The 24,097-nt window shown below is 47.3% G+C and overlaps 1 protein-coding gene and 1 non-coding gene across 8 annotated transcripts in view; both read left to right on the top strand.

Moving 5' to 3' along the window:
* The window catches only part of VPS13D (vacuolar protein sorting 13 homolog D), a 296,584-nt gene extending 275,720 nt beyond the window's left edge, over positions 1 to 20,864 (top strand). For 2 of the 7 annotated variants that reach the window (XM_033228300.1, XM_033228302.1), the window contains 3 exons: positions 6,017 to 6,148; positions 15,721 to 15,961; positions 17,745 to 19,198. In XM_033228300.1, coding sequence (XP_033084191.1) covers positions 6,017 to 6,148; positions 15,721 to 15,961; positions 17,745 to 17,876 — 505 coding nt within the window. In that variant the 3' untranslated portion in view covers positions 17,877 to 19,198. Of the gene's footprint in view, positions 1 to 6,016; positions 6,149 to 15,720; positions 15,962 to 17,744 lie in introns of those variants that run through there. The other 5 variants (XM_033228303.1, XM_033228306.1, XM_033228304.1 and 2 more) reach the window with 4 other exon arrangements.
* LOC117094115 lies at positions 16,114 to 16,263 on the top strand. Its single transcript, XR_004441431.1, has one exon. It is a non-coding gene; the product is annotated as a small nucleolar RNA ACA59 (small nucleolar RNA).
* Positions 20,865 to 24,097: the final 3,233 nt, after the last annotated feature.

Genomic DNA, 24,097 nt, shown 5'->3' with positions numbered 1-24,097 from the left:
TATAAGCTATGAATAATTAATGCCTGGCTAACTGTTGACTCTCAGGCTGAAAGGCAAGATCAACCAAGTAGAATTGCCTAGATCTTCCTGTGTCACCTTATTTGGATTTACTGTTGATTTTTTTTAAAAAAGACGTGAGTTGTTATTACTCTGATCATTGGTTTTGGGCCTCCGGTGTATGTCAGATAGCAATGGCCAGATGCAGACACACTCTGTATTGATTGCCCTCACTGGATGCATATCTGCAGTGTATCAGCCACTGTATCCACAGCCCCTTCCCTGGGGGAAGAGTCCTCCATGCCGTACAGCAGACTCCCTGACATTTTCATGGAGTTCAAAGCTCAAGTTGGTTTGGTGCTGACATTCTGGATTAGCTGGTTGACTGGAAGGACTGCTTCTTTCTATACACTGTGAAATTTATAAACCGCAGCAGCTGAGGGCTTAACATGGCCGACAAGCTCCAGCTGGCAGCAATTAAATACACCGCAGACCTTTGGCCAAACAAAGGTTTGTGGAGGCAGAGTTGCTGCATGTGCACTGAACAGACTCTTAGGTTGAGTTGGTTCATAAGAGATGCTGTCGATTTAGGAGAGGTGAGTGGGTGGGTTTTGGCCACCTCTTGTTCGGTGATCCATTGTCCCCAGAATTATGGTATCAAGACCCTGTCCAAGTAGCAGCAAAGGTGGTCAGAGGAAAGGAGCAAAGCCACCAGGTAGGCCGCAGGCCTGTCTAACAGTGGTGGACCAGAGTCGTTTAGACGTTGGTTTGTTGCTCTAGCACCAATGGCAAGACCCACAGCTATTCCACTTTTTTTTTATTCATTCATTCATTCATTCATTGGACACCACTATGCTGTAGGCTATAGGCTGAAAGGAGAAGATGGGAATGAAAAAACAATAAGAAGCCATTTCATATCCATTCAAGCAGCAAAGATTCAAGAGTCTAGACCACTGCTATCCAAAATTAAATTTAAATTTCAAATTCAGTCCTTTAGTTACACTGGCCACATTTCACATGCTCAGTAGCCATGTGTGGTAGCTATGTATTGGACAGTGCAGTCCTAGAGAATACCAAGTGTTGGGTATAGATCACTAGGGCGTCTTAAGTGCCTCATTGACAGGAGTGTAAAAATGGTTCAGCCACTTCGAACACAGTTTGGATTATCTTGTTAAGTGAACATTTATATCTTGTGAGCCAGCAAATTCCCCCTAGATAGATTCTCAAAGTTCACCAGGATGAACACGTACAGGAATGTTCGTAACAGCATCATTTGTAATAGCAGAACCTGGAAAAAACCTATGTGCCATCAACAGGAAGATGGATATATCATGGGATAGTCATACAATGGAATATTAATAAAGCAGAGACATGGTGAATTAATCATAGCCACACACAAAAGAAGGCCTGAATCTTAGCAATGTGACAGCGACATCCTTTTTCAAAAGCCCAAAACAAAACCCATAGAACATAACAAGAATGTAATGGAGCGTCCTTTGAAATGTGGTAAGACTACATAAAAAAGAAAAGCACAGGAATGAGAAACACAAGATTCAGAAGGAAGTTCCTGCCCTGTAAAGGAGAAACAGGGATTTGGGGTGGCAGAAGACCAACTTGTGGTCCACGATAGAGCGATGGAGTTTTTTTTTTTTTTTTGCTTTCACAGACGTTTATTTCAAATAAATAAAGAGAGCCTGATGATGAGAGTGGGCCTTGAACTGAGGATAATCATGAGCCCAGTCCTAAAGTCCAGTTAAAAAAAGGACTGGCCGGGCACGGTGGCTCATGCCTGTAATGCCAGCACTTTTTGAGGCTGAGGCGGGCGGATCACAAGGTCACGAGATCGAGACCATCCTGGCTAACACGGTAAAACCCCATCTCTACTAAAAATACAAAATATTAACCAGGCGTGGTGGCGGGCACCTGTAGTCCCAGCTGCTCGGGAGGCTGAGGCAGGAGAATGACGTGAACCCGGGAGGCGGAGCTTGCAGTGAGCCAAGATTGCACCACTGCACTCCAGCCTGGGCAACAGAGCGAGACGCTCTCGAAAAAAAAAAAAAAAAGGACTAGAGTCCTTTCCCTCCAGGTGCTCATAGGCTTACTGGAACATACAGGAAAGTCACTTAAAAGTGGACACACTGTCACCGAGCATGAACAAATGTAGGATTGCCGTTACATGGTCATACTAGTTTTAAAGGCCGGCTTGAATGTACAGTACCACATCAATAGATGAACAAAACAGCGTCGTCACACTGTGGCCTTTAAACTTTTTGCTGGCTTATGAGATTTGAAAACAGTAGCTTACTGTTGCCTTTTTACATTATTTTGGTAATTCTTTAAGATTGGAACTAAATTTGTTCATATGCAGTGACTAAATATTCTCCCCTACTCACAGCCTACCGACTTGGATCTGAGAAGGTAAAATTTTAGTTGAGTTTTGGGGCAGAAAGAAGAGTTTTTCAGATACTGACATTGATGAGGTGATAGGGGAGTGGGGAAAAATTCCTTTAATCCAGCTTGCTGCTTCTAGGAAGAGTATGCCTTCTGGAAGTCCTTGTGTTCATAAGACTGTAACAGAAGATGTTTCCTTTTAGGGTAAAATAGAACTCATCTGTCTTTTCTTCCATGTTGATGTGAAAAATTAGCCTTGAATGCCACAGTGAGCTCCCCTAGTCAGCAGTGTTGAGCACTGAATCCAGCCTTGCCCTTGGTATCTGTTTGATCAAAAGGCAAGAACCCTGGAAATGGGAAGATAGTTTGTGGCCTGTTGTGAAGACAGTCAAGAAAAGAAACATAACAGCAACAGTCAGTGTGTATCCTTAGGGGAGCCACTCTGCTTTTGTATTCTCTGATGTTTTGGTGGGTTTGTAGTTTGCAGGTTACAAAATAATGTATTGGGAATGGGGGTGAGGTTGGATCACTGAAACCTGGGGAAGACTCTGAGGGAGTCCACTGAGTCAGGAAATAACTGTTTATACTAAAAGCTGTTTGATCCTATGAGAAGATCAACAAGGTGAGTGCTTTTACTCCCATTCTCCATTATTCTGGAGCTGTCATGAGATGAAAGTTTTAAGAGCTCAGGTCCAGAAACAAGCCGCCTTTCCTCAGCTTCTCTGGCTTCCTCAGATCCACCAGAGGCATGTAGGACTTCAGGTTTTCTCCTGTCTGGTAGCATGTTTTCCCTCAGCTTTGAGTACTCATGAAAATCCTGCTTCGTGTAAGGGAAAGGCCTGTCATCAGTGTCAGCTTCAGGACATTGCCGTCATGTCCGTTTCTTTGTTTTGATCAGTGGGGCAGACAGACACACCCTTGACCTTTCTGTCAGGAAGATGGGGTGCTAGCTGGTTCACGTTTTGCCTCAATGTTGATTTTGCTTTCAGTGCTCAAAATCCCTGGTCTTCAAACTCTCCACTAAAGCTTGCAGGTCATCCTTCCTTCTTAGCTCAATTAATGGCCCTTATACCATCTGCCAGCCACCAGGCACTCACTCGTTTATTCAGCTTATCCTGACTGCTGCTGTACCGTAAACCAGACACTGTTCTCCATCCCAGGAATGCAGTGAAGGAAACAAATTCCCCCTCTCCTGGAGCTTCCAGTCCACATGGGAGCCAAGCAGTAAATAACATGTTTATCCACCTGGCATGGAAAGCAAATGTGTTTTGAGCAGATGACTGACTTGATGTAACTTATCTTTTTTTTTTTTTTTTTTTGAGACAGAGTCTCGCTCTGTCACCCAGGCTGGAGTGCAGTGGCGTGATCTCGGCTCACTGCAACCTCTGCCTCCCGGGTTCATACCATTCTCCTGCCTCAGCCTCCCAAGTGGACTACAGCCGCCCGCCACCACACCCAGCTAATTTTTTGTATTTTTAGTAGAGACGGGGTTTCACCATGTTAGCCAGGATGGTCTTGATCTCCTGACCTCATGATCTGCCCGCCTTGGCCTCCCAAAGTGCTGGGATTACAGGCATGAGCCACCGTGCCCGGCCAATGTAACTTATTTTTTGAAAGGGCCATTCTCATTGCCATGAGGAGAGTGGAGTAGGATGGAAGGAAAGAGAACAAGTTATGAGGCTACTATGATAATACATTACAAATCCAGGAATCATTTGTTAGTTATGATCGAGATGGCGAAATAGTCAGATTTGGGATATATATTGAATTTGAGCCTGTGCAGGCCTCCAAGTTGATTGGGGAAGATGTGTTGAGATGAGTCTGAATCAAACCTTACATTGAAAGTGATGAGGAAGCAGACCCTGCCATATTCCTCTTGGAGAGGCCTTTGGGCTTCTACCATGTAGCCTGGCAGAGAGGTCAGCAGGACTGTCTTGGGGAAAGGATATTTTATTAGCCTGTATAGGCAGTGATTGGAATGACAGCAGGTGTTTTGCTAGGCAAGGAGATAAGAACAGAGCTCTGCTACCTGGAGAGGCACGCCAGGCTCCTTCCCCTAAGCCTCTGCCTGCAGAGGTTACCATCATCCTTTCGGCAGCAGTTGTCCAGCTTCTCTGCTGATGGGTTAGCGGCAGCCCCTATACTGCCCTCCCCACTTTCAGTCGATAGTTGGGCTCTGAGTAGCCAACTGTAAGCCTGCGTCTTGAAGGAAGGATTGAGACTGGCAGGGTATGTGAGTGTGTGATATAAATACAATGGGTCTTTTACTCTTTCCCTTAGTGCAGATCATTTAAACTTCTATACAGTCTCTTTCTATTACCCTGAGAGAGTACAATTGATAGTACTGAAGACATCCTTATAACCGAACTTGTGTAAAATTATCACTAGATTTTTGTCTTTCCAGCACATAGCAAACCTCACCAAGGTAGGAAGCTGTCCTTCAGATGTCGTCACAGCCTGCTGAACTGAGTGCTGATCTGGATTCGGGAGCACTTTTCAGTTACCCCAGCTGTGCACGGTCTGTTGCATGGCCTGTGACAAGTTTCTAGGGTTGTTTCTGTCCATATTACCAACCTGACTTGCCCACCAGGGCACTTTCTGCCCTCGAAAGTAAATCTCTGCGCTGCCTACTGTTAGTTCCTGCTTCTGAAGTGCTGATTCAGTGTGTAAGCCTTCTCCTCTCTTTTAGATCTGTCTAGAGAGGGATGTTTTGCTTCAGTGAGCTCCAGGAACAAATAATAAAAAGTACAGCAAGTACAAGGCCGAGGACAGACCCCGTGCGCTCTTATCAGTCATCTGAAATATGCGCAGCCTTTCCAAGACAAATGTGCACTCCTGTTTCTAGGAAAACACCAGAAAGTACTTACCAATTACCCTGTACTGTATATGGTGTGTGGAAAAGACAACATCAGCCTACCCTGAAAGCCATAACAGAGCAGATTCCTCTGGGCAGCCGACAGCTGAGTGGCCCAAGTTAGAGCTGCTGCAGAATCCCAGCCTGTGGCCTGGGCCAGGTCTAGGTCCAGGGGGCCTTCTTCCCCTTGCATGATTACCATGTCCCTCACCCTTTGCCCAAGCAACTGACCTCATCTTAGAAGAGGTCTCAAGGGTTGATGTGTTCTTACTAAATGCCCAGGATTTTCTTCCAGACCCATCACAAATCCAAACATGGCTCTCCTGAAGAGATGCCTAGATAAACAGGGTGCAACCTGGGGAAATCTATGACAGTAATAACTGCAGGAACGAGAGCCGCCGCTGGTGGGCAGCTCACCATCCGCCAGGACCAGGCTTGGCGGGCACTGTTTTATTTGATCTTCACAGCAGTCCTGTAAGGTAGGTGTCATCATCCTGTTTCAGAGAGAAAACTGAAACTGAAGGTTAAGGAAGTTAACCAACTTATCCACGATCACATGGCCAGAAAATAGTAGAGGCCGGATTCAAACTCAGATGAGAGTCTTTAACCACTATTTCATGGTACATTCATTCACAGGCAATACTGTCGTTTAATTCTGTTCACTAAATGTAGAGTATGTCTGGTATTACAGAGTGCTTTTGTCTTAGTGAGAAAGGGAAATCATTTTAACCTGCACACTTAACCTCTTGGATTTTTGTCCATTTACCCATCTAGGACTCAAGCACAGAGAGTTCGGAAACCGCGTTGCTGCACGGGGCCCCAGGGCCTGCTTCCCCGATACTCTGAGAGCCAGGCGGAAGGACAGGAGCAGCTCTTCAAACTCACAGACAACATACAGGACGAATTGTAAGTTAGAGCATGGGAAACCAGCCCTGTGGGTCTACTGAGTTGCCTCTTCTCCTTTTGATCCTGAGAAGTTTCCATCTGATCTGAGTTATTGTCATGACTCTCCGACCTTAGATCTGGTCTTTTTAGATTTAGATATAACTGATGGTAAACAGCCTTTTACTCTAAGGAGTGGTTTTCGACTATGTGCCATAGCCTGGCCTTAGTGTTTTGTTTCTAGAAAATGGCAGTCTCTTTCTAGTTAGTTCAAAGAGAGAAGATAATGAATAAAATGTTCTCAATTTTAAGGTTTTTCTCCAGGAAAAGTTTCTTAAACTTTGATATCCCATTTTTGCGGCAGAATGCTAGCAAAACAAAACGGAAAAACAAATAGCAAACAACTAATAGTAGGACATTTTGGAAAAGTGTTTTTCTTCAGATTGCTTTGTTACTCTTTAAATATGGAGCCTTTTATACCTGGGATCTTGTCATATCTTCAGTTAGTGATATTATTCCTGGTTGACATGGTAGAATTAAGTCTTTCACTATTTTAGGATATTTTGCAGAGATCCTTGTAGCATAAACGTGCTCTATACCCTGCATAGGTGCCAGAACCACCAGCCTAGAGAAAGCAGTTAGTTGTGTCTAGGAGTAGCAAAATACTAGTTTAATTTCTCCTGATGCTCCTTTGTCTCCTTTAAGGTAAAACGAGCTTGGGAGGATTCTGAGTGCTGTGAGTGTGTTTTGGTGGGTGGAGGAATGTCTGAAATAGAGGTCAACTGTCAGGATAGTCTTCAGAGTCATTGTTAGGGACAGTGTTAAGTAGACCTCATCTCATATATTCATGGCAGTATTTGAATGGGGATATCAAAAGCCAAATCCAGAAGGTATTTGTTGCTTGACGGGTAGAATGGCGCCTTCCTACATGTGCCTTGTGTGACCCTATGGTGTTATTAGAAGGTTTCTTGATAATAGAGTTGTATTTTCTTGTTTCATCTACTTGGGTTGCCATTATAAAGTATTACAGACTGGGCAGCTTAAGCAACAGAAATTTGTCTTCTCACGGTTCTAAAGGCTGAGAGGTCCAGTATCAAAGCATCTTGTGATTCTGCTGCTGGTGGGAGTTCTCTTCCTGGCTTGCAGGTAGCCCTCTTCTCACTGTGTTCCCACATCGCCGAGAGAGAGGCACTCTCTGCTGTCTCTTATAAGGGTACTAATCCTATCAGCTCAGGGCCCCAACCTTATGACTACCTTAATTTAACTGTGATTACTTTCTTACTCCAAGTGGTCACATTGGGGTTAGGGCTTCCGCATATAAATTGGCAGGGAGGGGGTAACTCTGTCCACAGCAGGTGTCGCTCGTAGCTTCTGCTGTTTGAGTCCAGTGCCTGGAGTGCCCATGCAGTTCACTCCAGGGAGAACTTTCTATTCCTGCCTTTCTTGAGGCAGAGATTTGGTACCATGACTGCTCTTGATACTGCTTTGTAGATGGAACTTTTAGCCTTTGGATGGGAAGTCTAGAGAGTCCTTTCTCAGGTCTGGCAGGACATGGTGCAGAGTCTGCTACAATGGCAGCCCTGTGAGGCTGGGATTTTTGTCTGTTCCACTCAGGGAAGAATCCTCAGCACACAGAACAGTGCCTGGCATCGAATAGGCACCCAATACATACAGCCAGATAGCTGCAGTTCAGCATTTGTGTTCACATGTGTCCATTTTCCAACCATTTGGGGGTTTTTTGTCAAAGGCTAAATGAGATTATAAATTATTGCATGTTGTCTTTTCACTTTCCTCCCCAACTCACCTCCATTCAAGTCAAACCATCTCTGGTCACTGTGAAATTCGCTTGTAATGGAAGACACTGCCTAGTACAGCCAACACAGGACTGCTCTCAGTGAGATACACACATTGAAAAACAGAGCCAGAGAGAGCTGAAAACTGGAATCAAAATGAAATCAGTAAAATAGTTTTCATGAAACTCATATGAACTAGGAAGAGATACTGGCATGAATGAATTCTGACCTTAAAAGATGAAAACCATGTGTCTCCACCCAAGTTGTGGGTTAAATCTTGCCAGTGAATGCGGAAGGAGGCACGTGACCACGGCCTTCCCAAGTGTACAAGGAAGAAGCCATCAGGGAGTGTGGCGAATGTTCCTCCGAAGCGTCCTCAGTTGTCAGCCTGGGTCTTCGCGGTGGAGTGAACATTACACTCATCACTTTGCAGGAAAGGAGTTTTCAGGAAAAGCCCACAAGCGCCAAATTATACCTCTGACTTTTATCCTAGATTTGTAATTAAAAACATGTTTAAAGACCTAATTATTTGCATATTTCCCTTCAGAGTTAACCCCTTTAAAGGGTCTTTAATACCTTGCTCTACTGTTCGAACTAAATGTTTCCACATTTTTTTCCAGTTAGGCTCACTGTTTCACTTCTGGAAAATATTGTGTAATTATTTCCCGATGGAGTGAAAACCCCACGAAGTCCCCAGTGCCATTGTGACTTCAACCTTGTTCTCCCAGATCGACGTGCATTTCATTTTTTTCATTCTATTTAGTTAATTAATATCAAAAAGACAGTTACCGACGTTTGATGTCTGGTCTGGCCAGCTGAAAGGTCTTCACTGTCAAGTTCATCATATATCCCTCTGAGAAGTTGTGCGGTTGTCGTTGTTCCCGTCTTTCTCAATTTTGGTTTTGAAACAGGATCCAGGTTAAGATGATGTTAAAGTGACGTTTGTCTTAGGTGGTGAAATTAATTTTTCTTTCTAACTCGTGTCTCATTTGTAGCCAGAAACTCATTTTCATTTTGGTGTAAGGTACCTGTTTTATTTCTAATACTGCATCACATGTAACAGTGCACACCAGGCTAGTGACAGGAGGGTGGCTCCTGCCTTTTAGAAAACGCTCATGAGCAACCCACGTGGCTGCGAAGCTGCCCTAATGTACTGCTTTCTGGAATTAGACAATTGAAATTGTACTATTTAAATGTAGTTTTAGAAAGTAACATTTATGAGATTTTTTAAATACAGAAAAGTGTAAAAAATAAAAGTAGCCTATGCATGCACCAGCCAAATAAGTTGCTCCTCTTTTCAATTTTTTGTAGAGATGGAGTCTCGTCATGTTGTTCAGGCAGGTCCGAACTCCTGGCCTTAAGTCATCCTCCCACCTCAGCCTCCCAAAGAGCTATGAGGCCAAAGTGGGAGGATTGCTTGAGGCTGGGAGTTCAAGACCAGCCTGAGCAACATGGCAAAACCCCGTCCATACAAAAATCAGCCAGGCGTGGTGGCACACACCTGTAGCCCCAGCTACTTGGGAGGCTGAGGTGGGAGGATGGCTTGAACCTGGGAGGTTGAGGCTGCTGTGAGCTGAAATCACACCACTGCACTCCAGCCTGGGTGACAGAGTGAGATCCTGTCTCAAAAAGAAACTCATATGCATGGTTAGCAAATCCAAGAGTACAGAAAATAAAATGAAGAGTAAAAGTCTCTTATCTACTTTGTAAACATGCTGTTTATGATTTTTGTATCTTGTCTCTTCTTGAGAAATTTCACGGAGAAAGAGAAATCAGGAAAATTTTTGAGCACACCATATAATATTGATTCTAATAGCATATAATTATAAGTACAAATCTTATAGTAACATACACAGTCTCAAAATAAAAACAATTCCTCCTTCTGAGGAATGGAATAGAATTTATTAGCTTCCATTTCCTAAACTAGGAAATAATCTACTAGTAACTATTGACACTTACAGAATTGGCCATTTGTTGATATGTCCCTGAATTAAAACTTACATTTGGCAGATGGCACAGCTACTCTGGTAAAGTTAGAAGTTTGCTAAATCTTTAATAAGCTAAATCAGGAGTTCTAAGAGAAGTTTTCAGCTTTCCTCCTGGTAACATGTGTCTAGCATCCAAAGTTGCCTGGACACTGGCAGATTTCTTGCCTTACTGTAATGCCAGTGTCATCTTCTGAGACACCCTAACGCATACATTTATTGAATCCTACTATGTGCCAGGGTGAGTAAGAAATTTCCTCTGTCCTCAGTGCATTCACAGTTTAGCAGGGGAAGCAGGCACTGTATTACCAACAACCTATAACATATATTGCTGCTAAAATAGAAGTATGAGCAACATATTATGGAACCACAGACGGAAAGTGATTAATTTATACTGGAAAGCCAGGGAAGGCTTCACAGAGAAGGCTCTGGACAAGTCACCTGACCGTGTAGGAGGTGGAGCAATGTGCCAAGGAGAGAAGGTGCATGGACAGAGCACAGTGCTGGGCAGAGACACGGGGCAGAAGAGCTCACGGCAAGTCTGGAGAATTTGGGGTCAGCCTTTTGTGGCAGCAGCGCATGTGGAGAGAAGGAGCGGGGAGGCTGGAAAGGTGGGTTCCCAGGCCGGATGCTGAAGGCTGACCTTAGTGGTCATGCCGAGGAGCCTGCCTCTCCTATAGGTGGGAGTGAGACTGTGAGGAAGAGGATCCCACTCAAAATTCCTCATGAAAAATAAAACCTTGACAGCAGCAGGTAGAGAGACTGAAGGCACAAAGCCAGTTAGGAGGCCCCTGGGGTAGCCCGGGTAGAAGGTGGAGAGGCCCGAACACGGTGGCCGTAACGATGACTAGAAGAGGACAGATTGGAGAGGCCTTAAGGAAGCAGTGTCTGTGGATCCTTCAACTGCTGAATTGGAATCTGAGTGAGGAGGAGGGTTGAGAGTGGCTCCGGGCTCCTTGAGTGTCTGGTTGATGGGGATGCCATCAGCTGATGCTGGGGGTGCTGAAGAACAAGGGTTGGAGAAGGAGCAGCTCCCCAGTGGACGTGTTGAGGTGCCCTGAAGAGGACCTGGCACTCAGAGCGACACTGGGTCCAGACATGGAGTCAGGGCCATAGATGGACCTGGGGTGGGTAATGCCTAGGGGTAGAGGAGCCTGTTCCAGGAGCACTGAGTCAGGCGTCTCAGAATGCTTCTGATTTTGAAATGACTCCAGAGGGAGTAGAGTCAGGTATATAAATGAGTTAATATTGAGGGGAAAAAAAAGCGGGAGGAAAATTAAGTCGAGTGGCTGAAGCAGTTAACTTGGCAGATTTCTCCCTGAGACAAGTTGGTCATGAGCCTGTTTCCCATGTGGCCTTCCAGAGACAGATCTCTCTCTCCAATCTCCTGATGAGACGATGTGTGGGGGAAGGAGGGGTCATCCCCACAGGTGTGGGATAACTGGGCACCTATTCTCAACGGAAGAGCCACCATTAACTGTGGATCTCTTTCGTGTGGGGCACGTAGATGAGCTCACACCATCACGGTGGCCCTGCAGAGTAGACACATGGGGTTCTACACATCAGGATGGGGAAGCTCTGGGCAGAGTGAGAGGCGGAGGCGACTGGCACCAGCGCAGCTGGCTCCCCTGGCGAGGCTGCAGTGTGGCTTGGGAGGACGTTGTGATCTGCCCCAGAGGAGGCCTGAGGCTGCTGTTGATGGTACCATGGCTGCTGTTGTCGGGAGTGCCCTGTGGTTCCTGGTCTGTGGATGTCGTTAGTGATGGGGGGTTCTATTAAGGCGGCACTGGCTCTTGGCAGATTCACCCACTCTTAGCACCTGTCATCTTGGAAAAGGGTGGAAGCTGGTGCCACAGCCTTCCCTTCTCTCGGAAGAAACTTTCTGACACTGAGCCCCAAGGCCAGAGTATCCTCTTTCTCTCCTTAAAGGAGAGTTAAAACTTTTTTCTTTCTTATTATTTTTTTTAAATAGAGATGGTGTCTCACTATGTGGCCCAGGCTGGTCTCAAACTCCTGGGCTCCAGTGATCCTCCCGCCTCAGCTTCCGAAAGTCCTGGGATTATCGGTGGGAGCCACCGTGCTCTGCCCCCAGAATTGAAACTTTTAACTGAGGTTTCAGAAGAGTATAAAAATCCTATTTTTTAAATAGAATCAATTATAGTATCTACAGCAACCTCAGATGTGTCAACTGAATACTGAGGTGACTTCTCTAGGTCTCAGATTGGAAGGATAAAGCTCATCTGATGCTGTGTGTTTCTGGCTACCCTTTCCTCTCAGTTAATAACAGATCAGAGAACAGAAGGAGTATGCTCAGGGCCACCCAAGACCATGGTGGCCTTCTTCCCTCAAGATTTTTCCAACAGTCACTCATTCGTGGACCAAAAGCAGGCCTTGCGGGAAGCTCAATTTTAAGGGAAGTGAAGAGAGGAGAGTCTGGGGTCGAGACTGCAAAGCAGTGTGAGCACCTCAGGGAGCCTCAAGTGAGGCAAAGGAAAGCCTGGGAGAACTAGTCCAGGGAGGGAGGGGAATGGCCTATGGCTTTAGGGAAAGGGAACAGAAGAAGGTGCCGATGGGCGGAGGGGAGGGTGGGGAGCGTGCTGCGCTTGCCAGGTGTCTCTTACCACCCTGAGTTTTGCTGCTTTTCTCACAGTGACAAGTTTGGGATCAGACTCCATTAGATAAGGGGTCTGGTCTGGAACTGTTTAATTATTCTTTGATGTGATTGGCAGATTTTGTAAAAAAAAAAAAAAAAAAAAAAGAATTAAAATTAATAATAATGACGATGATGCAACCCAAAGCGCTGGCCATTGTGGGGTGCAGGAAAGCCACAGGAAGATGATGGGGACAGAGTTGTGGTCGCCTGGTCCCTGGGGTCACTGCCCAGTTCCAGCTGTGTCCTCACTACCTCCCTTCTCCTTCCTTCAGCCAAACCCTTGGCTCTGATCTGCTTTTGATTTGAAAAGACTTTAGAACACTTCATGCACAATTTCCAAACATATGTTATTATCAGTAGCAGCTTCAGGGCACGCGCAGGGTCCTGGACTCACAGGACAGAGATCCGTGTGGAGTGACAGCACTGCCTTCCTCCACTTGCCTTTCTGTATGGCCATGAATTCCTTGACCTCCGTGCTCACTTTATGAAGAAAACTGGCAGTGATTACCCTCTCCATCAGAGAGATGGGGGAGCCTGAGCTACCAAGAAAACCACGAACTCGGCCAGAGTCAACCAGCGGGCCGGGCTTTCCTGCTGGCTCGGCCTGTGTTTCCTTCACTGTGCCCTCTACCTTTCCAGAGGCGTCCCAGATCAGTCACCCCTCCTCCAGAAGTGGTTCTGGCCTAATGGAGGACTTGCACCATCTGTCTCCCAGGCTGGAGTGCAGTGGCGCAATCTCAGCTCACTGCAAGCTCCACCTCCCGGGTTCACGCCATTGTCCTGCCTCAGCCTCAGAGTAGCTGGGACTACCCGGCTAATTTTTTTTGTATTTTAGTAGAGACAGGGTTTCACCGCATTAGCCAGGATGGTCTCGATCTCTTGACCTCGTGATCCGCCCGTCTCGGCCTCCCAAAGTGCTGGGATTACAAGCGTGAGCCACCGCCCCCCGCCGGAAAGTCTATTTTAAAGCCTATAGAAGTGTTCCAGGATGGAAAGCACACTAGTCATGTCGGCCACTCTGGTCTGGGTGTGAGAGCATCTGCCCAGATGGAAAGCCTGTGACTGACATGTAAATGTCAGCTATGGCGAGTGCCCAGTGTGGTGGCGGTGGGGGCTGCAGGCTGGGCACTGGGGTGGAAGTGCCTGTGCTGTGCTCACCTAGAGGAAGGAACCTCAAATCTCAGTTGGATTTTTCATGCATATTCCTGCTGTCACCCCAATCATGGTGGCCAACTTTGGAGTCTCCTTGGAGAGCCCGTGACGGCCTCAGTGACTGTGCACCAGGCCCGCTCCAGGGTCTCAGCTCGGGTCCCTGGCTGGCACTGTGTCACCTCTTCTCTGTGTCAGGATCATTTTTATACCTGTCTGTCTTTCTGTCTTTCCCCATGCCCTTCTTTCTTTCCCGGACCAGCTATTTCAGATTCCATCCAACTCTGTTCAATGATGATGCCGCTCTCAATGCTGTCAGAGCACAAGACGTGAGAACGCCTGTGCTGAATGGCCTGAACGCTGAAGGCTGCGGGTCTTTCTAATTTTGGCATTGAGACTTTACAAGTCTACATTCTTGGCATTGCCAACCAGTTAGAACAGAACAATAAACCCCAGTTTTTGTCACGGGCGTCTGTAATTAAAATGGCAACTGGAACAAGGCAGACACTGAGTGCTGATGGGGTGGCCAACTCTGTGGGTTGCTCAGGGAGACACAGGGCTGTGAGATATGGACCCCACTTACAGGGCTCACCTGATAGTCAGAGAGCGGAGAGACTTATCCAGGACACATGGAAACAACGAGTGGGTGCTTGGCCGTGCTTTGGGGGCCATCACAAGTAAATGCTCAAAAGTGGAGGAGGGGCTGGAGTATGTGGGGGATGCTTCATAGAGAAGTTAGGACCTGTGATCCTTGCAGGGAGGGGGGTGGGATTTACAGAAGTTGAGAGAGCGGGCGTGCGTCCTGCACGGACCCCCAGTGAGCGAGGGCCCAGCAGCCTGTTCCCTTCAGCAGGCAGGCCACCTCCCGCCCCCAGGCTCTGCCTCCTGCAGAGGACCTGGGAACAACACTGTTCTGGACCCAGGTTTCAGATCACTTCCAGGTGGAGCCTGGCTCTGAGCAATTCAGTTTGCCAGTGGGAGTTCGACTGCCACTCTGTCGTCAGCCTTTAGTATTCCTGCCGCCGTCCATCCTTGTCCGGTGTCCCTGGACGCTGCAGCCCCATTGTGAAGGGCTGTCACAAGATGCAGGGGAGGCAGCCAGGCCCGGGGGGACTGTCACGCTGTTCCCAAGGTTCACTGCTCTTCATTCAGTGGCCAGAGAGGTTTGATGTGCATAAATTTCCACTTTAAATGTGTGAGCTCCATGATAGAGGAATTCAGTTTTTTTGGAGTGGCCCAAAAGCTCCTGAAGTAACAGCTAGTAGTTTCCAGAAGGAAGATGACAGCTTTACCTAAGAAAGCGTTTTCTGACTCTCTGAGTTTTCTGAACATGAAGTGGATGGGGGAGCGCCCTGTCACTGGAGGGGCTGAGCTTAGGGAGGGAGGAAGCGGGTGTGGGAGTGCAGGTGTTCTAACACCAGGCTGTCTCTTCCTGGCATGCCATTTGGTGAACCTGTTTAATTCTGCTTTTTCCCCATCAGCTTTCAGCACCTCCAGCCGCGTCTTCTCGCCCGCTTGTGTTTCCCTCCCCTCTGCCAGGCAGTGAACTTTCTCAGCTGCTCCTTCAGTTTCACATTGAAAGGCATCCCGTTTTCTGTTTCGTCCAATAGAGCATCGTTACCGTTTTCTGTAAGCTTTAAGGTGTCCAGAAATGCTCACAGAAAAACAACAACAAACACCCCACAAGATACAATTTCAAGATATAAAAGTATTTCTATCGTTGAAATTGTTGGTGGTCATCATTAGCTGACATTTATCAAGTGCCCCATCGAGGGGTGTGGGGTGCCATGGCCATGGGCCTCACAACAGGCCCCTGAGGCCAGGCCCACTTCTGTTCCTAATTTACAAAAGTGGCAGCTGAAGCCCAGCATCATTAGGCCACCTGCCCAAGGTGTAGTGAGCAAGGAGGCCGGGGTTTACACTCAGGCCCTGGGGCCACAGAGCCCGCGGTGGGCCTCCCCCTGGCGCTGGGCGAAGCCCCAGGTGTCACTCCTGTGTTCCCGTCTTGCTTTGCAGCTTCATCGCTGTGGAGAACATTGACAGCTACTGCGTGCTCATCTCCTCCAAAGCTGTTTACTTCCTGAAAAGTGGAGACTACGTGGACCGAGAAGCCATTTTCCTAGAAGTCAAATACGATGACCTCTACCACTGCCTTGTCTCCAAAGACCATGGGAAGGTGTACGTGCAGGTCACCAAGAAAGCCGTGAGCACGAGCAGTGGAGTGTCCATCCCCGGCCCCTCCCACCAGAAGCCCATGGTGAGTGCATGGCTGTTCTCAGGCTCCTCAGGGGCGGGGCCAGGGCCTCCATGCCTCTGCCCTGCTTCCCCCTCCTCAGCAGGAGCCCATTTAGGAGGTTCAGGCTGGGCCCTTCCCAGGAGTGCTGCCTCTCCGTCCTGAACATGGGAGGGGCCCAGGGTATGTTCACAGGTGATGCTGCCCTCCCAGCTGCCCCATGGGTGACCGTGGGAACGTTACTGCCTCACAACATCTGTGCCTCAGTTACCCATAGATGTAGTGAGAGTGACAATACTTACTCTCATTGGTGATAAGGAACAGCTAACAGAACACACAGGGTTTTTCTGCTCCCACAATGGCATTCTCCAGTGCACTGAATCGAAGAAAGCACTGGAGCTCACGCTTCTCCATTGTTGCTCCTTAACAGTGGAAACCAGAACTTTTGTTCTAGTAGCATCTAGCATGTGCAATAAGTATTTGTAAATAAAAGTTATGCTTGGCCTCCAAAGAGGGCAAGATACTGTTATGACAAGGCCTTTAAATAAGAAAGCTCCTGTGAATAGCTCACGTGCCTGGAGGGCTGGCCGTCTTGTGGGTTGTGTGGTCATTGTGTCGCTGTCATCCCTTCCTCACTGTTGGTCATGGCAGGTGATTCATTCAGGTCTACACAGCTGACCTTGAGGAGCTGGGGTTCAAATCCAAGTGACTTGACACCAGAGCTGGCTGCAGAGCCCCTCGCGGTGCTGTCCCTGGCCAGTCTGCCTGGTGGCTTGCCACGACACCCAGGTGTTAGTCCTGCTCGTTCTCACCCGGCATGCCAGGATTTTGAAGCTTGCATTCAAGAATGATACGTTAATTAATAGGGCCTGCTCACCTCTCTCTCTCTACGGATCAGAAATAGCGCCAGCCTTATTGGGCCTCTCTCCTCCGGAGTCCTTTGGCCTCCCCCTGCTCAGGAGTGCACTTGGGCTTGCTTGGGCTTGTGTAAGGCTCCCCTGGGGTCATTGGCTTAAGTCAGAGCTGGCTGACAAAGAGGGCGAGCACCCCAAAGTGTGAGTATTTCTCCAGATCCCTTCACTGTAGCAGGTGGGCAGCCTCGCCTACTACACTTCTGCACCCTTTCAAAGCAGGTGGGCAGGGAGGTGTTTGTGGTAAGAAAGACCTAGAGGCTTTTGTTGGCTGATTCTTCTTCCTTCCTCGGCTGTCACCAGACCTGAGATGTGAACCCCGCACTCCTGCTCTCGGTCTCACCTCTGCACATCAGTTCTGGGGGCAGGGAGGGTGGGGTCCCAGGTGGCAGGTGAGTATGAGTTGGCTGCACAGCCCTGGGGAATGTTTAAAAAGACAGATCGGCCGGGTGTGGTGGCTCACGCCTGTAATCCCAGCACTTTGGGTAGATCACGAGGTCAGGAGTTCAAGACCATCCTGGCTAACACGGTGAAGCACCGTCTCTACTAAAAAAAAAAAAAAAATTAGCCAGGCATGGTAGCACACGCCTGTAGTCCCAGCTACATGGGAGGCTGAGGCAGGAGAATCACTTGAACCCGAGAGGCGGAGGTTGCAGTGAACAGAGATCGTGCCTGGGTGACAGAGACTCCGTGTTAAAAAATTTTAAAAAAATTTGCAGGGACCCACCACAGACTTGAGTGCAAGTGAACTAGGGGAGCAGCCTCGGCCATCACTGTTTCTTTGACGTGTACATCCCATCCTGAGACGCAGCTGGGCTGGGAGCCGCCGCCTGGGGCATCTGATTCCTGGGTTCCCCGCCCTGGGGGCGGGTGACCCACCCTGTTCTCCCCCTTAGGTCCACGTGAAATCTGAGGTCCTCGCTGTCAAGTTGTCACAAGAAATAAACTACGCCAAGAGCCTCTACTATGAACAGCAGCTTATGTTAAGACTCAGCGAAAACCCAGAGCAGCTGGAGCTGGACTCCTGAAGCCCCGCTGCTGAGACGGGCGCTCCCGACACAGCACAGACCCACCAGGAGGAAAGAGGCCAAGCTCTCGGCTGGCATTAGAGGCAGAACCAGAGTTGGGTTTGGGGAAGTTGTCAAGGAATGAGGGAAAGTAAACCCTCATGAGGAAAAATACAAATGGAAATCATATTAATTTGTGAGGCGGGGAGTTATTTTAGATTATGGGAAATAATTTTTAAAGGTATTGGTTAAATAACATTTAAAAACATGTACCCAGACGAATCTAATTTTTAGATGCCCTGTATTTTGTTAACATGTATATATGTACAACTGTGTGTTTGTAAATATATAGGAACGTTTCTGAACAGGGCCTGTGCTATGTGTAAAGGTTTGTTAACTGTAAAGTAATATAAAATTATATTGGATCTTCTATTGCACTAATTCTAGACATCTAATTCAGGATACTGTCTATAGAAAGGCATTCTTAAAGAATGTTACATCTTAGTTTTGGAGACTAAAGTATTCCCAGTAAAGTGGGTTGAGGTGAGGGCTGTGGTCCTGAAAGGGACACCTTTGACATCGTGGCTGTCCAGTTGGCCCGTGAGCTGCGGCACCCAGGACTAGCGCTGGCCCTTCGGAAGGATCTAGGAGAGGGGCTTGGGAGCTCACTTTTAATTTCTCACCCCCATTTTACAAAGAGTGCTTAGATTCTCACAAATTACGTTATAAGTTATCCATTTGGCTTTATCCTAACTAGTCTTACCGAACTTAGAGGGAAACCTGTGCTCCATTACCACACATGGGCAAATCAGCATTGTAAGCTTTCTCAGGTTATTATTAGAGAGGTTGGAAACATTGGTAAACTCTGTTGACCGAGAAGGAAAAGAAAAATCCCATTGAACTACTGCAACAAATCAGAAATCCACATAAGAGTGCTCTCCTGCCTGGGCAGCAACAGCCAAGAACAAAGCCCTGGGACTGTTTGCTTTTTAATAAAGCCACAGGCAGGCATCGCAGCTCCACAACCCGAGGGGACACAGGATGGAAACCCCAGGGTGAGAAGGGAGCGGAGAGAGTTCCAGAAGGTGGATGAAGTAGTATGAAAAAGCTGCGTTGGTAAGCTTTTCGTGGAACCAAGATTTGACGAAAGCATCTCTTATCCTTGTTTTTAAATTCCTGCTGGGAGCAAGGCCTGGTATGGGCGGCCTGGGTCTGTTTTCGGTGTTTCGCTTTTCTGTAAGGATTAAGCATCTAGGGAGAGGGGGAAAAGGGCCTCACTTTAGAATGAATGACTCACCTTGTGATTTTAAAATTTTTATTTTAATAAAGCTAATCAATTTCTACAACCTTGTCACATGTAGCTGAGTCTGGGATGACTCAGTGGATCAGTGGATGCGTGGAAGGTTTTGGTGTTTATAACTCATGACCCAAATCCTTCCAAAACACAAATGAAGCGAATCTTCTTCCCCTCCCTTTCCTCTCCCACTTCCCCTCTGTGTCTGTGTGTGTGTGTGTGTGTGTGTGTGTGCGCGCGCGCGTGCGCGCGTGCAGAGGAAGGAAGGGAGCTTTAGCATAAGTAGCTACATGGTGTTCAAGGATCAGCTTTCTTGAACTCCGAGGCTTGGTTGCCTTCGCTGAACTCCAAGTTAGTGGACTGCAGAATTGAAACTTGGCTTTTGCGGCATTGGGTGGGTTTTAGTTTGTGTCTTGCTGGGGGGTAGTCATGATTGTGTCAGCACTCATGCCCTGCACAAGATTGCAGCAGAATACAGCCAAGTGGCAGCTCCTCCGCAGCTTCCTCCTCAGCCTCCCTCCTTGCACCCCAAAGTTTGGCTTGTGGTTTTTGTCATCAGCAACCCACTGCCTGAGATCATGATCTCTTAAAAGATGAGACTCTCGGAAGGGTTGATTGTATGCGTCAGTGAGCCTTCTATCAGCTTCTGGAACAAAGTCACTTGAAATTTCTTGATGAGATTAAGGAGTTTAGCGTTACTAAAGAAATCTGCTTTGGGCCACAGCAGTGCTGGGCATTCTCAGATCTGACTGAGGAAGTTAGCTGCAGGCTGCCCTGTGGGCTGGTGCTTTAGGAGGAATCCAGAGAAGTGTTCAGATGCCCTCCTCGGGCTCCTTTCTAATTTTAATCAGCTCTTTAAATAGCTGCACATCTCCTGTGATTGCACAATCAAGCACTTTGACACTCGCACCTTAGGAGAGGCAGATGTTAAAATGGGATCCAAAGACCATCTAGGGCAAGGCTGGGTGGGAGATGGGAGGGCCAATGGCGAGCTGCTCCACTTCTCAGCTCTCCCCTGCCCTGCAGCCCTGGGCCACCTGCGGCCAGAAGGTTTCAGGGGCATTTGACATCCCCTCCTGGTTCTCACCAGGAAAACATCCAAAACGTTGGAGGAAACAGGCCCTGCCCCTGGCTCCTTAAATGCCCCGTTTCTTTGTAAACTGATATTCAGCCAGCAACATCTAAGACTTTGTTAAGATCATTTCTACTGCTTTTCTTTCTGCCTCAAACACACAGTTCATCTCTGAGGAAAGTAAAATAAATGGAATAAGCGTAAATTGGGTAAGGAGAAATCCAAAGCCACTCAGTCCCTTGACCCAGCACAGTTGACCGACCCGTGTCACTCCCTGGCTGTCGCTGCTTCTCTGTGCTCACTGAAAGGTGAGCCAGGCCAGTGTTTCCCCAGGCTCTGGCCTGGTGACTACACAGTGGAAAACAGACACACGGCCCCTTCCCCAATCCCAGAGTGTCTTGCTGCTTGGTGGGTACTCACCGCAATGTTCTGAAGGCTCCAGGGCCACTTTGTTTGTAAGTATGATCTGTGCCTCAAAATACCATAGTAGCTGCTTGATAAAATTCTACAAGTGAAATATCTGGTTCTCTATTATGTAAACACTATTACAGTCACCAGTGTGTTAAGACTCTTGAGTCTGGTTCTTATATCAGAGTCATCATTTTTCTTCCTGTGGAATAAAATGCTTTGTGGACTTCCCAAACTTGTTCTTTGTTTTCTTCTGGTCTCTTGGTGATCTGTAGCTTCTAGAGCTATCACCAGTGACAAATACCAAACATAGTATGATGTTCACGATAAAATGTAGCCTCTTGCCCCAAGCCTGGGGAAGCACCCCCACTCCTTAACCAGTCTCAACCTCCCAAGAGTAAGTGGCAGTCTCCGCATTACACTGGCTTCTGCTCAGCCCACTCTGAGGTTCCTGGTTCAAGCCCCAGCAGGACAGAAGTCACACTAACGCTTTAGGCAGCTGAAGAAGAAACAGCAAAGGAGGCCGGTCGCGGTGGTTCACGCCTGTAATCCCAGCACTTTGGGAGGCTGAGGCGGGCGGATCACGAGGTCAGGAGATTGAGACCATCCTGGCTAACACGGTGAAACCTCATCTCTACTAAAAATGTAAAAAATTAGCCGGGCGTGGTGGCGGGCGCCTGTAGTCTCAGCTACTCGGGAGGCTGAGGCAGGAGAATCACTTGAACCCGAGAGGTGGAGGTTGCAGTGAGCCAAGATCACACCACTGCACTCCAGCCTGGGGACAGCTCGAGACTCTGTCTCAAAAAACAAAACAATAAAGGAGACTCAGCAGGATCATCCAGAGACGGAGTGACACCAGGAGGGGATGGATCCTAGAAGCTGAGGCCAGAAAGGTTTCAAAGACCATTGAGCGCTGCTGCTAAGTCAGATGGGATGAGGACCAACAATTACCAATGGACCTAGCCACACTGAAGTCACTGGAAACCTTTCCAAGAGTGGTTTCAATGGAGCATTGGAGGTGAAAACCGGGCTGGAGGAGGTTCAAGAGGAAAATGGAAGAAGAGAAATACCAACAGCTCTCTAGAGGAATCTGGCCGTAAATGGAGAGAACTGACCAGAAATTCAAGAGGGCAGGAAGGAATAAGGGAAAAGGGCCTGGCAGGCCGGGACGATGGGTGGAGGTGGGAGAGCTTGAGATTCGGTTGATGGCTCCTGTTTTCTCACATCAGGCAGGAATGAATACAGGGCAGGAAGTGATGCAGATTTGGAGAGACACAAGGTGCACATAGTCATGTAGGATAACGAGAAAGGGAATAGGCCACAGAAGCACGGTATGTTTGCCGGGCAACATTAAGGACCCATTTGAGGTTGATGACCATGAATTGAAAGTGGGACCGGGCAGCCTGTGTTGTGTTTTTGGTCCGACCACATTTAGCTGCACAGCTTCAGTGTTGTAGGATAGGCAAAGAATTGGCTTTAATCAAGAAATAGTCCCCTCACCTATTCAAGTACCTCATCCACAGTTGCCCAGTTGAACTGGGCAACAGCCAGTGAGAACACAATGTCAACAGAAATCCAAAAGCCTAGAGAAGGGAAGGGCTACGCTTTCCAAACCAAAGCACAACTTCTGAAGACTATGCCCCTTTCAAATGGGAGAGACAGTGGGAGGTGTGGTTAACAACCCCTACACGAGCACACAATTAGACTCTTTTCAAGGGTTCACGGATGCAGTGGGACAGTCAGTGTTTGACAGTGAACCAGCCAGGCACTCCAGGGCATGGGGATGTCACTGATATAGAAAGGGTGTGTGTATGACGATCTTCCCTTTCCTCAGTCGAGTTCAGCATGCCGTCTTGCAGGTACTGGTTGACTGCAAACACAGCTTTCACCCCAGCTCTTTAGACCAAGAAAGTGAGTTCTAGCACTGTAAGAGATACTTGATGTTTGCTGTTCACTGGACAGTGCATCCTGAGACCCTAAGAACAGAAAGTGCTTCCCGAACACAGACCCAAGCATGTTCATTATTATGAAGAAGTTTGGATTAACCTGGAAGAGCACTTCTCCAGGAAATTTGAAGTGGGATTTCACTCGCATCTGCAAGGGTCTTGAAGACCATCCAAGTTGTGGCTCCCTGGCTGGGGGCATGATAAAAGCAATCATAAAGACCAAAAAAGGGACTGTAATTCTAGCGCTTTAGGAAGCCAAACCAGGAGGAGCAAGACCAGCCTGGGCAACAGAGGGAGACCCTGTCCACATTTTTACCATGTTATAGAATTATTTATAGCTTCATACGCAGATATACATATTCATAGATTCCTAACATTTGTGCTTACAAAAATGGAATCTATTAAACACTGTTTTGGACTTGCTCTTCTCACTGTTCCCGCAGGCTGATATCACTCTAGTTTATTCTCTGAAGTGCTGCATGATCATTAATGGTGTAAATGTTCTGTAATTCACTCACCTATTCCTGTTTCAGTGGGTGTTCACTTTGCTTTCCAGCTGCTTCCACCCTGTCCCCTAGATCAACACTGCAATAAATGCCCGCCTATGTATGCATTTACACACCAATTTCATTTCTGTGCAGTCACTTCCCGGGAGCTGATTAGTTAGGAGGTATATTCCAGACCACTTTCCCCCAGTGCTGGTGGGAATGTGAAGGGCAGCACCCATCTCTGCCCCTCTTACCTGTCTGATGGGTGCAAAGTGATAGTTCATTGTTACTTTATCTTGCGTGTCTCCAGCAGCGAATTTGACCATCAATTCATTGTTTGTTTTTGGATTTACTGTTAGGAATGGCATTTGCTGAATTACAGCAAATGCCTTTTCAGCATCTATTATTATGAACAGTTTATTATGATACTGTTTCTTCTCCTTTAATTTTTGTTTAAGTAGCACGTTGATATATTTCCTGATATGGAACCACTCTTAATCCCTGGAATAATGGATTCCACTTGGATAAAATGTGTTAGTTTGTTTTTCTTTTGATACATTTCTGGCTCTTTTTTGCTAATATTTTGAGTCTTGGCATTTTTTAAGTGAAAGAGGTCTATAATTTTCTTTTTTTTAGAGTAACCTTTTTTTTTTTGTTTTTGAGACAGAGTCTCTGTTGCCCAGGCTGGAGTGCAGTGACTCAATCTTGGCTCACTACAACCTTGAACTCCTGGGCTCAAGCGATCCTCCCACCTCAGCCTTCCACGGAGCTGGGGCTATAGGCATGTGCCACCTTGCCCGGCTAATTTTTTTTTTTATTTTGAGTAGAGATGGGGTCTTACTGTGCTGCCCAGGCTGGTCTCAAACTCCTGGACTCAAGTGATCCACCTGCCTCCGCTTCCCAAAGTGCTGGGATTATAGGCATGAGCCACTGTGCCCAGTCTCTTCATCAGACTTTAGAATGAAAATTATGCTGTCTTTGTAGAATGGACCAGGGAGCTTTCCACCATTTGGCTTACAGTACTTAAATTACAT

The sequence above is a fragment of the Trachypithecus francoisi genome, unplaced genomic scaffold, assembly GCF_009764315.1.
Source record: "Trachypithecus francoisi isolate TF-2019V2 unplaced genomic scaffold, Tfra_2.0 Lachesis_group12, whole genome shotgun sequence".
In the NCBI taxonomy this organism is placed as follows: domain Eukaryota; kingdom Metazoa; phylum Chordata; class Mammalia; order Primates; family Cercopithecidae; genus Trachypithecus; species Trachypithecus francoisi.
The sequence above is the reverse complement of the archived record's forward strand: the minus strand, read 5'-3'. Positions and strand labels throughout refer to the sequence as shown.